At 39.2% G+C, this 12,782-nt stretch overlaps 1 protein-coding gene across 4 annotated transcripts in view; it reads left to right on the top strand.

Moving 5' to 3' along the window:
• The window catches only part of Abcb4 (ATP binding cassette subfamily B member 4), a 53,322-nt gene that overhangs the window by 28,723 nt on the left and 11,817 nt on the right, over positions 1 to 12,782 (top strand). For all 4 annotated transcript variants that reach the window (XM_048339942.1, XM_048339944.1, XM_048339946.1 and 1 more), the window contains 6 exons: positions 511 to 687; positions 4,200 to 4,346; positions 5,173 to 5,277; positions 7,024 to 7,101; positions 8,198 to 8,281; positions 9,338 to 9,541. In XM_048339942.1, the coding sequence (XP_048195899.1) occupies positions 511 to 687; positions 4,200 to 4,346; positions 5,173 to 5,277; positions 7,024 to 7,101; positions 8,198 to 8,281; positions 9,338 to 9,541 (795 nt within the window). The remainder of the gene's footprint in view (positions 1 to 510; positions 688 to 4,199; positions 4,347 to 5,172; positions 5,278 to 7,023; positions 7,102 to 8,197; positions 8,282 to 9,337; positions 9,542 to 12,782) is intronic.

Raw genomic sequence — 12,782 nt, 5'->3', positions numbered from 1 at the left:
ACTAATTCAACTAATGTCATCCACAGAAATAAGAATTATGAAAAGGTCTGAAAATGAAGTGTACATATGACTTCATTTCAGAATCTGTGCTAAACATCTATGAAGGACAGAGAAGCTGGGTAGAATAAAAGGAAGTGCCAAGTGCATTATCAATGCCTTCTTAATTTAAAAACAAAAATTCTTAATTTTTAATTGCATGCAGAAATCTGTCCAACCCATCAGAGAAAAAATTAGGGATCTTATCACTATCAGGTTTGGGAAGCTCAAGTGGTAGAGTGAGATAATGATGTTGGGATCTCTAGTGAAAGAGGGAGATCTTGCATGATTTTAAAAAGCTTCATAGATGAATGTAACAAGACCAGTGGCAAGATTTGTAGGAAGTGAATATTTTGTCTGTGTTGTTTTGATATGTATCTTATTAAGCAATGTAATATGAATTGCTGTATGATTCTTAAACATTTTATCCATCTGGACACATACACACAATATAATGTCTTGTTGTTCTTATAGACATCAGGGAAACAAATCCAGTCAGAAGAATTTGAAATTGAACTAAGTGGAGACAAGGCTGCTACTGGCATGGCTCCAAATGGCTTAAAATCTCGCTTATTTAGGAATTCTACTAATAAAAGCCTTAAGCATTCACGAGTACATCAAAATGGGCTTGATACAGAAACCAATGAGCTTGTAAGTTGTCTTTAAGTCTTTTACTATTTAATTTTGCTGCTAAAATTCTTAGCCTTGTAATATTCTTCTGATGGTATTATTAGTCATATTTTCTTTTTTAAAATGAAATTTCATATTTCAAATGTACTTGTCAGTGAATTTAAATAAATTCCTATTTAAAATTGATTTACAATCTGGACACTGTTGGCTCACTTCTGCAATCTTAACTAGTCAGGAGGCTGAGATCCAAGAATAAGCCAACCCTAGCAGGTAAATCTAAGAGATGTTTATCTCTAATGAACAATCAAAAGGCCAGAAGAGGAAGTGTGGTGCAAATTGTAGAGTGCCAGACTGAAATGACAAAAGCCAAGCAAGAGCACAAGGTCCTGACTTTAAGCTCTAGTACCAGAACACACACAAAATTGGAGTCTAGGGCTGGTGACATGACTCAGTGCGAGAGCACCTGTCTGGCATGCCTGAGGTCTGGGTTCAATCCCCAACACTACAAAAAAGAAAAAAATGAAGTCTACTTTTCCAATGGAAAAATAATACACTTAAACCTTCCTCTTTGTGCTGAGATCCTTAACATTCAGTTAAATGGTCCATTCATCTTTGAGGTCCACAGCTAACAAAATTAATGTAAAATAGTCCTGATATTGCCAAGCTCAATTAGAAAGGATTGTACCACTGATTTTCTGTACTAGGATGCTAAGAATAACACCAGTTTAAACAAACAGAGTTTTTGATCCTCATTCACATAAAATAGTCTTAGAGATGTGAAAAGCCCAGGTCTAGAATGTTGCTTTATAATTAATTACAAGGGACATGAATTTCCTTCACGGTTGTTCTTCTACCTCTGGTACACAGCATCCTTTCTCAAGTCACTTCATGATCTAAGATTTGGCCTGAAGCTCTAGCCATCAAATCCATGTTCCAAACAGCGGGAAGGACCAACCAGGGCTCTTATTTCAAAATCATGTGCCTCAACTTAAGCACGTAGCCATATCCGCATATAAGAAAGTAGGGGAAATTACATCATTTTGCTATATGTATTGATACTCTGGACCTGGTGGGTATCCCCTACTAAGTAAAAGGGAGAACTGTGGATGGTGGATTAGGTTTATAATCCCAGCTACTTTGGAAGCAGAGACCTAGGGGACTGTGAGTCCAGACGAGCCCAGGATAAAAAGGAGTTCACAAGACAACATCTGAACCAATGGCTAGATGTGGTGGTTGTATGCCTTTTATCCTAGCCACAGGGGAAGCACAATGATTGGACTCAGTGGGTCATACCTATTATTCCCAGAAACATAACTGTTTACCAATAGCAGCTCTTCCATCAAGGAAGACCCTGCCTCAAAAATAACCGGGTGGGGTTGGGAGAGATGTGGGGGAGAACAATAGGTGGGGTGAGATTGATCAAGATGAATTGTATTTTTAACTGACTTGTCAAATTGAAACCCTATTGAAAAAGTACTTAAAGATAATTTTTAAAAAGCCCCTCCTAAAGCCTTGCCCATAAAAGAAAATAACCAATGTAGAAAGGGGCTAGAAGTGTGGCTAAAATGGAAGAGTGCCTTTCTAGCTATTTTAAGGTCCTGAATTCAATTTCCAGTTCACTCTCCCAAAAAAGAAGAAGGAGAGAATAGCCAAAAATAACAAACATATATTCTTTGAAATTCTTCACCTGAAGATATAGGATAGTATTAATTCAAATAAAGTGAGTTTATAATAGAGAGGAAATGCATTCCTCCAAATATGTATTGTCTTATCCCAAGACATAGTTTTGGTATACTTTAATGCTTTATATTGGCAAAACTAAATTTCTATTTACTCTTGAATTGGCATGAAGACACTGATCTATTGGCTTCTGTATCTCTTTCTCTGTATTATTTACTGCATAAATTACAAGAACTTTCTTAATGATCTTATACTTCATATGTTTATAGGAAGAATTGTAATATCTGTATTGCTGTGGAGCTTTACTATCATAAGGCAAATAATTTCTTTATTTTTCAACTCTGGGATTATTCATTTTTCATTTCTTCATTTACTTTAAGTATTTTTGATAAACCTTTGGAATCCATTATTTTCTGAGGGAAAGGGGACCTGTCTCAGTATGAACTAAGGGTCTAGGTGTTGTCCCTGAGCTTTTTTGCTCAAGGCTAGTGCTCTACCAATTCAGCCACAGCTCTACTTCTAGATTTTTGGATAGTTAATTGGAGATTAGAGTCTCATAGACTTTCTTGCCCAAGCTCATTTCAAACCATGATCCTCAGATCTCAGCATCTTAAGTAGCTAAGGATTATATCGCACCTAGCTAGAGTCCACTATTTTAAAGAACACATTTCTTGAAGAAATACACAAAGAAGAGGGGAAGGAAGAAAATGCCAAAATGCCATCATTCAGGGATAAATAGTGGGCCAAATCTGAGGAAGAAGTTGAGTCTGAGTAAAGGTATCTGGGAAGTTCTACTTTATGGGTTAAAGGCTGGGAACCATAGCTGAAGGATAATGTTAATTAACAAGGAGGAGTGAAAATAAGTGATTTAAAAGAAGAGGGCAACTTATTTTTAAGTTCCCTGTTTCATAGACATGAATGCATGTTTTAAAATTCATGTTTCACAAAGAAAATTCTGGATGAGAAAACTGAGACCTGAGAAGACAATCAGCTTGTCCAGAGAAACACAGCCATGAAATTGCCCAATTCTTCAACTGTACACAGGCCCCTGCAAATCAAGATGTGAGCAAAATGTTTCAGGCACAGGGAGCATTATGACACATTAATATCCTGACCTTCAAAATGCCTAAGCTAAATTTAATATTCTCTTTCAGTCCTCACTTTTTGAAAAGAAAAAGTATGATACAAGCTAAACAAAGTTTTTAAAACTCACAAAACAAACTAAGTTGTGTAATAAAAGGAGTCTGCTCTGGGATATATGATAGAAGAAAAAGTATAATTACTTTGTCAAAGAAAAGGTAGCACTGGGCAGGATTTAGGGTCAAGGAGGTCAAACCAATATTCTTTGATTAATGATGCTTTTCTGTACTGTGGACTGATGGTCATCTGTTCACGTGTACTGCCTCATTTGATGCCAACATCATTGCTGATAGAGAGACATAGGCAGGACTATCATCTTAAACTATAATGAGAAACCTATGGCTTAGCTAACACAACCCATCCATAATTTTCATAAGAACCAAGCATTGCCTGAGTCCAGAGCCAACTCAGATTCCAGGTCATTTTGTGCCCAAATCTTACTATCTCTCAATCTTCTGAGTCTAAAGAGATACACTGGATACACCATGAATATTGCTTCTTGGGTGACCATTTCATGCTCAGTTGGTTCCATGTCACTGGTGGATGGGTTGTAAACAGTGTGATACATTGTCTTTCTCACTAGTGTTTGCCAGTCATTCCTAGCACTTATGTGAAGATCCTTTAGAGCAATTGTCATGTCTTTTCTGTGTACAAACTCTACCAGAATTACCAGTGGTCATGTTATCACTTGTCCTGATATTTGTATGTTCTAGGATGCCAATGTGCCACCCGTGTCTTTTCTGAAGGTCTTGAAACTGAATAAAACCGAATGGCCATACTTTGTGGTAGGGACATTCTGTGCCATTGCTAATGGAGCACTGCAGCCTGCAATTTCCATCATACTCTCAGAGATGATCGCAGTAAGTTCGAAAATGTCACATAGCAGCATAAATTACATGAATTCATCACCTAGCGGGCTCCATTCCAGGTTATATAGCTTCAGGTTAAATTGACCCAAAGTCCTTAAAGCCTTTTTTCTACTATAGAAGGGGAAAAATAGTACAACCAAAGTTATAATATTAATGCACATATAAACTCAATAAGGAAGGAATTTTAGTTAGTTGTCTGCATGTGGGTGGAGCTAGTGTCATTGGTGTGCAGAAAGGGTGAACTTATAATGGAAGGAAGGAGGAGGAGGGAGAGAGAGCACAAGTAAGAGTATTTGATGAGATCAGGCTCTGGGAAATAGACAGGCCTCACCACTGAGTATGTGGGAAAACTTTACCGTTCTGAAATAAATGTACTAAAGGAAACCTATATCCTGAAAGGATGGCTGAGAGTTCCAAACAATTATATAGGTAACTCTATAGGAAGGATCTAAAAGCATCTTCCTTGCTGGTAAGAATTCTGAAAGTGATAGCTGTTGAATCTTTGTTTAGTTGTTCTTCCAAAGTAGGTGGGGGGTGGGGTTCTGCAGGAGTCTAAGAATAAGAAACCAAGTTCCTATTATCCAATGATTACATTCATTCAAGGGAGATTTAAAGGAGTTATCCAAAATGCAGAATGTATGTTGTCTAACCACCTTAAGTCAACTTCTAGCACTATTGAAGAGACTTTGGTTTAAGGATCAATTATCTTCAATCATGAAAGGTAGTTCCAAAAATGTGACCCTTGAATTATTCTTTGGGAGAAGATAAGCAGGGATGGGAACAAAGATGAAGTGGAAATTTCAATGTTCTCTTGTAGATTTTTGGACCAGGGGATGACGCAGTGAAGCAGCAGAAGTGCAACCTGTTCTCCTTGGTTTTCTTGTGTCTGGGAATTATTTCTTTTTTCACTTTCTTCCTTCAGGTGAGAATCCATGATTTGCCTCTCTCAGCAAGTCTGTAATCTAATTAGAGAAACTAACAGACCTACTGGAGCTTTTACACCCTTAGGTGGAAGTGAGTTGCACAGATGATTAGCACAAGGTGTGGCTCCTTGTATGCAAATTACAAGTTTGCCTTCAACAGTCATTTTCATCACAGGAGAACCATGTAAAACTTAGCTGTTTGAAAATGTACTAAATAAAATGGGCCCTTTTATCTTGTTTCTTTTTACAAAGTATAAAATGACATTTTTTGTGTGTGTGTGTGTAATACTGGGGATTGAACCCAAAGCCTTGCACATCCTAGGCAAATATTCTATCTCTTGAAGCACACCCCACACTCTTTTGTTTTTGAGGTAGAGGCCTGCTACCTTTATCTGGGCTGGCCTCAAACTTCCTGAATCACTGACATTACAAGCAGGACTAGGATTATAGGCATGAACCTATATGTCCAACAACATAAGTTAACTTCAACTTTGTTCAACTTCATTCGTGAACTATTGGAAAAACTACACACATTGCATATCAGACATTAGCCCTGGCTCCAAAGAACTAACCAAAGCTAGATTTTTGGTACATACCTATAATACCAACACTTGGGAGGCAGAAGGATGACAAATTTGGGACCACCTAGGGCTATATTGTCACAATCAAACAAAAACTAGGCCAACTTATTCCAATGGTTTTCTTCCCAGTTAGACTTTTAGCAAAGCTCTTTAGTCTCATTCAATCCAGTACGCATCACACAGGCCTTTCAAATGCAAACCATTAAGTCAGAAAAATTATGTTTCCTAGTCCTGTCCACAGGTTACTCTAGTGTCATTCTGGAATCAGTGGTAACAACAGCCAAGTTTTTAATTTAGAAGTCATGATTTTGCTTGTAGTATGTCGGTGTGATCCAGCTCCAAACTCTGACACATCAATGAGTGGAGATTTGGGGGCTGCAAGAATAGTGGGTTAGTGTACAGCATCTCACCACCAAAGGCAGGCGGTGAAGGCCATCTAGCTCTGGATAAGGAAAGTGGGGCTACCCCACCCACACACTGATCTCTGATTGGCAAAGAGTTGTTGGTGTATGCTCCAGAATACCTTCATGTGCTCACCCACACTAACAGACTGGCTGGAAGCCTGTCCACCCTTGTGCCCACAAGCCAGACCAGCTACAAACATCCTGGCTGCTATCCAGTTTGGATGGGAGAGGGGAAAGTAGAGAGAATTATCTGGTAAGAGAGGCTAGGAAGGAAGTGCAGCCTGCTGGTTCACTGATTTTAGACAAGTTAGAGGCGCAGGAGAGCCAGAAGACTCATCAGAGATTAAAATGAAGGACATCTTCCCTCTGCAACACCTGAGCCAAGATGTGTTCCTGAAGAGAATTTTGTTATTTCTGTTTTCCAGTTTCGTTGAAATATTAGGGACACATTGACATTGTAACTAAATATGGTATTTTTTGGGGGGGTCCAGGGAGATGTTGCCCTTGAAAGTTATTTTTTAAGGCTCTTTAGAATAGAACAGAAGGCAAACCTTGACGTTTCAAAGGTTTTCAGTTTTACAATTGCAAGGCATACTAATGATTTCATAGAACTTGTATTTTAAGTTGGGACTTTGATTTAGGCTTTTGTTATTTAAAGAGCTCATTAGCATATAAATGTAAAATCAGTGTGAATATATGTACTTGTGACTCAAGATGCTAGTGGCAATCCAAAGAGATAAGAGTCTTTTTTCACTCGTAGGGCTTCACTTTTGGGAAAGCTGGTGAGATCCTTACTACAAGATTGCGGTCCATGGCTTTTAAAGCAATGCTAAGACAGGTGGGTGTTTGCACTCAACGATGCTCAGTTTACAGATGTCTTTCCTGTTCAACTTCTCTCTGCTTTTATTGGTGTGCTGTTGTTTCCCCACTGAGATGTCCATGCAAGGACCCTATAGAGCCCTGCAAATTGTACTGCTCCTTTATTATCCAGGGCTTTCATGGAGTAGGCTTGATTTCAGTAGCCTTGGGGGTGGGGGTTATTCTTCCAGTATTTCTATCCATATGGACACAATTGTTTCAAGTATCTCTTTTCTGGATCCTACATCAACCCTAGCCAGTCCTTGGAGATTCAAGGATGCCTTTCTACAAAGGAGAAGTTGGGTTTAGCATTCATATTATGTACTACAGTAGTAGTACTAACTGTCCAAATGCTGGCAACTAAGTTTTGCTTTCATCTTATTTGTGTTCTGCTTTCCTACTAATTTACTGTTAATTCATCCCAACATTACGAGACTGTGAAATCCATTAATTGCTTCATGGAAAGTGCTTATTTCTAGTGTGGCACATGAATTCTCTATTTCTGAAGAGACCTAAAAAAGGAGCAGAATGACATCCATCCAGCTGGTACAAATGTATTACCTTCCTGCTCACATCAGGGCACACAGAGGGTATTAATTTAAGCTGGAAGATAAATCTTTTTTTCTTATATTCTAATTCTCCTTTAAACAAGACAAAACAACAGCATGGTAGGAGGGGAGGCTTCCCTTCTCCTGCCTGAAATTTATAAGAAAGGCATGTCCTACAGAGCTCCAACACCCTTGATCAGCAACCACACCAGATGCTGGTAGAAATGTCCCCAGGGCACGTTGTGATGCCTGGTGGATAAAATGCCCACAGGTACCTTATGCTGCTTTGCACCATGGGTGAGAGCTGTCCTCTCCATCACCAGGGAGCAGCCAGGAGTTGGGTCCTAGTGGATTCTGTGTGTGTGGAGCAGGAGTCAGCATCCAACCTAGGGCTCCACCCCACATGTGTCACTCTCCAAGTTCAGGGCAGACATCCACACCCCCCACCCCACCAAATTGAAACTTTAATGGGATTTGTCTGATTGCCTTTAATTCTGGCTAATTTAAAAGGTGTGTTTTTTACCGTAGGACATGAGCTGGTTTGATGACCACAAAAACAGTACGGGTGCACTTTCGACCAGACTTGCCACAGATGCCGCTCAAGTCCAAGGCGTATGTAGACTGCACCTTACTACAATTTCTCTTTGAAAAAACAAACATATGGCATAGCTTCATCAGTTTAAACACTTTCAGCAGAATACAGTAGAAATCTCAATCTGGAGTTGATTTAAATAGGAAGAGGAAATTTAGACCTTAGGCTGATAGACTACCTAGTTTAAAAATGTCATCAAAACTGGGGGTGTAGCTCAGAGATAGAGTTCTTGCCTAGTACAAAAGAGTGCAAGTTTCCATTCCCAATATTAGACACTTGCAAACACACACACACACACACACACACACACACACACACAGACACACACCCAGGTTCCTTCTCTCTCTCTGGTCTGAATTCTTTCTTTAATATTAGCATCATCCCATTGTTCACTCCTAGATGTCATAGGTTGGTCACCAATAGCAATTTGAACTGCAAACAAGTTTCTTTGTTTCCTAGCTAGTGAAAGATTCCATGCCTAAACCTCAACCACCAAAAATCACTTCCCTTCAACCTAATTGGAGCTAATTTAGCCCAACCTTGCACCAATAACTGTCTTGAAGAAGGCTGTACTTTGACTGACTCACAGGCCCACCCTGAAGGTTGCTTCTGCCACACAGTGGAGGGGAGGGGAAGTGCATGTCAGGACCAATTGAAGTGCCCCGGTATAGTGGCCCTGGTTTTCTGAGTGGTACAGACATGTGTTCTGCGGTAGATGGTCTCTTTGGAAATGTACACGTTGTAACATGGTCTCTGGCAGTGCACATCAGGTTTGAAGCAAATGCCTTTAAAAATTACTGGAGTACATTGGGGTTGGTTTCCTCTTTGAATGCCACTACAGCTGGTCTACAGAGAAGAGCTGTGGGTTACTCGGTTCTAATATCAGTGCTGAGGGCAGGAAAGGAACAAGAGTTAAAAGTACAACAAAGCAAACCTGTGGAGCCTCGGGAGATACGCATAGTTGCCTTGGGTTTATACTAATAGCACACTCTTCCATCATTGTGACAAAAAAACCTAGGGCTAGGGCTAGAGCTCTGGAACTTGGGACTTCATGCACACTGCTTTTTCTCTTGCAGGCCACAGGAACGAGGTTGGCTTTAATTGCCCAGAATACAGCCAATCTTGGAACTGGTATTATCATATCATTTATCTACGGTTGGCAATTAACTCTTTTACTGTTATCCGTTGTTCCATTTATTGCTATATCAGGAATTGTTGAAATGAAAATGCTGGCTGGAAATGCCAAAAGGGATAAAAAAGAACTGGAAGCTGCTGGAAAGGTAGGTTAAATAAAGGTTCAGTGGTACTAGTATATATGCTCTATTTGAATTGTCATAGTATATATGCATTTTCAGGTTTTTGCTTAGTACAACTAATAGTAAAAACACTATGCCTAGGACTTAAAAACAATGTGATTATTGTAAAGGCCTAAACCTTCAGATAGCATTTAACATGTACTTATTATAAAGACCTCATGATTTTTGTTTTGGTTTGCTTTTTGTTTTTTTGTCAGTCATGCAGCTTGAACTTGGGGCCTGGGCACTGTCCCTGAGCTTTTTCACTCAAGGCTAGTGCTCTGTCACATTGAGCTACCGCCCCATTTCCAATTTTCTGGTTGTTAATTGTAGATAATAGTCTCACAGACTTTCCTGCTCGGGCTTAGCTTTGAACCACAGTCCTCAGATCTCAGCCTCCTGAGTAGCTAGGCGTGATCATTTCCTGATCCCATGCTTAGAGCAAATGCCATCCTATTTTATGAAAGAAGGTGACTTTAAGGCAGAGAAAAAAGTGCATTTTTCAAGATCAGATATTGGCTTGTACTTTTTTCCTTTCCAGTTGCAATTTCTATCATTAAAGTTGGCTGCCACCAGAGGGCAATAATGACTTGATATTTTTTTAACTATCCTTGTAATTAAGCTAGCATTTACCTGAACTTCATAATATGTGTCAATATTGTACTAAGTACATGCAACAACTTCACACATCTTCACAATAGTCTAATGAGGCAGGTGATAATGTTACTCCATTTTTGCAAGTATGGAATTTGAGACTCAAATAAAAGTTCGAGATGTGGGCCTAGGTGTGTACCTCAGTGGTAAAAATGATTGCATACTATGCTCATAGCTCTAGGTTTGAACCCTAGCATAGTAGGAGAAAAGAAAAACAAAAAGAAATATGTAGCTTTCCAAGTTCTTATTTCTGTTTCTTTTGAGATGTTTAATGTATATGAATCTACATGCTAACATTCTATTTGCCATATACATGCATTACTAGGCTTGAGTGTAGATTACAGTCAGAAACATTGTTGTACTTATGGATGTAAATATTATACTTTACTGAAATATTGGGAGGTAAATAAGATACATGTTGTGATAACTTCTATAGCACCACACTTAAAATCCATTCACAAACATGATAACAACTGATCTTTTCACTACACTTAAGTGAGGTCAGAGAATGTAGCCTCACCCTCTAGAGTTGAAAGCCTTCAAGTTTTACTTGTCTCTCATTTATGGGCTAAAGAGTTTGATTAGAATTACAACCACTTTGTTTGCACTAAAAGCCACCCATGTCCTGTGAAATCCTTGCCCTCCTCGCTTAACTGGCATCAGAAACAGCTCTGTGAAGTGCTGGTAACATTCTCAAGATCAGAATACTTCTTGTTTTCACCCCACTTTCCCTCCTGAAGTCAGAGCTGTCTAGGAGCAGGTGTGAGTCTTTAGGGCCCTCATTTCTGAACATCACAGCTTACTGCTGAGAAATACCCTCCCTGTCATACATCATTCTTCCCACATTCCAGACAGGAAAATTGCCAGAATAAAAACAAAAAAGAACATCTTGAAACTAGTCAGTGTAATAGTCTTAAGTCTCTCAAAACCTTGTCATGATTGTAAACAATGTAAGACAGAAACTTTTGGTTTCTTGGTCTTGGACTTGCAGTTTGGAGTGTGCAGCGCTGGAGAAAGCCCTTACCTCTGCCAGCCCTCACTTTCTACCTTAGGAAAATGAAAACCCATGTCAGGCATTGCCCCAAGCTCCTTCCCAAACTCTTACTCCAGGGATCACAGAATGAGTAACTCAGAATGGCCTAAATCTTCATAGCTATTTCAACCTAACAGGTTTTTGAGTGTTCTTTTTAATATATGAAAGATTGGAAACTGTGTTACTTACACATAATTCTACCTTTGCTTACTTTGTTAATGAAGACAGTTAGAGGATTGGAAAGAAGGTTCTGGAAAAAAATTCAAATAATAATAAATGTTCTCCATTTGTTCAAGTACAGATTAACGATGGTTAAAATACATTGACATTTGAGATATTCTGGTTTCAGTTTTCCCAAAGGGTTTGGCAATGAGGACAAGGATTGTGCAGTGTGGACTGAGATAAGGGACAGTGCTAAAAATGCTTACATCCACGATGAAATGTGTATCTGAAAGTACTTTACATGCACTGTAAAGTACCTAACCCAGTACATGCACTGGGTTAAGACAGCTGTCCACAGACTACTATTTTACCAGCCTGTACTCCTTGTAATCCAATTTGGTGTAAAGAACATTTGACTTTTTCATTCCTATCTAGGCAAGGCTCTATTGACAGAGATAAGAAGCCTGTGTGCCAGAGCTTACCCACAAAGCATTTAATCCATGACCAGAAAATCAAAGGTTGAGTATAAAGTTGTGTACAGCTGATTTCTCCTTGTGTAAATAACAACATAGCAAGAACATGGATTCTGCATCCAGCACCTTTGATATCAGCCTTTGTCCTCCTACTTATCAACTTGAGATGTATGTAGGCAAGCAAGGAGACTTTTCCATGCCTCAATTCTCTCATTCCTAAAAGTAGGAATAATGTTTACTTCATAGGGATGTAGGCTTTGTCAATGAATGAAGCAATATTCTTGCAGTTATCTGTTAGGTTTTTCATTTATAATGAAGATATAAAACTATTCAGACTATGTACAGTAGCTAATACATTTTACCTGGTTATAGAATGAACTTAGACTCCATAGCTGAGTCACAAACAATACTTATCAAGGTTAGTTTGACTACCAGAGTCAGAAAATCGCTTCCCATTCCCACCATGGTCTTCTGACTCCATGGGCTTCAAGGAAACCAAATCTGAATGACTCGCAGTCAAATGACTTTGGCTTCATCAGAGATTTAGAGTAGTGTTAATTCCACTTAGAATCTCCTTCCTGGGGCAGTGGGGGCCGGGGGCGGGGTGGTGGGGAAATCAACTTGTCTAAGAAATGGTACATTCAAGGAGAATGGGACTGACATCTCTAATGGGCCCCCAAACTACAACTTAACCTTTTCTTATGAAGAAAGTAGTTCCACAAAGGGATTGTGACTATGGTCAATTATGTCACTTTTAGTGTCCAGGGCATGAATCCTGCCCTAAGCTGCCAGCCTCCGGAACACACAAAGACTTTCCTATTGTACATACCCCACCACTTTTGCCATAGATCTGGTCTCATGGAATACATTCTACCTTTTGCTTTTGATTGAAGGAATCTAAAAC

This window comes from Perognathus longimembris, chromosome 2, assembly GCF_023159225.1.
Source record: "Perognathus longimembris pacificus isolate PPM17 chromosome 2, ASM2315922v1, whole genome shotgun sequence".
NCBI classification, from domain to species: domain Eukaryota; kingdom Metazoa; phylum Chordata; class Mammalia; order Rodentia; family Heteromyidae; genus Perognathus; species Perognathus longimembris.
The sequence above is the reverse complement of the archived record's forward strand: the minus strand, read 5'-3'. Positions and strand labels throughout refer to the sequence as shown.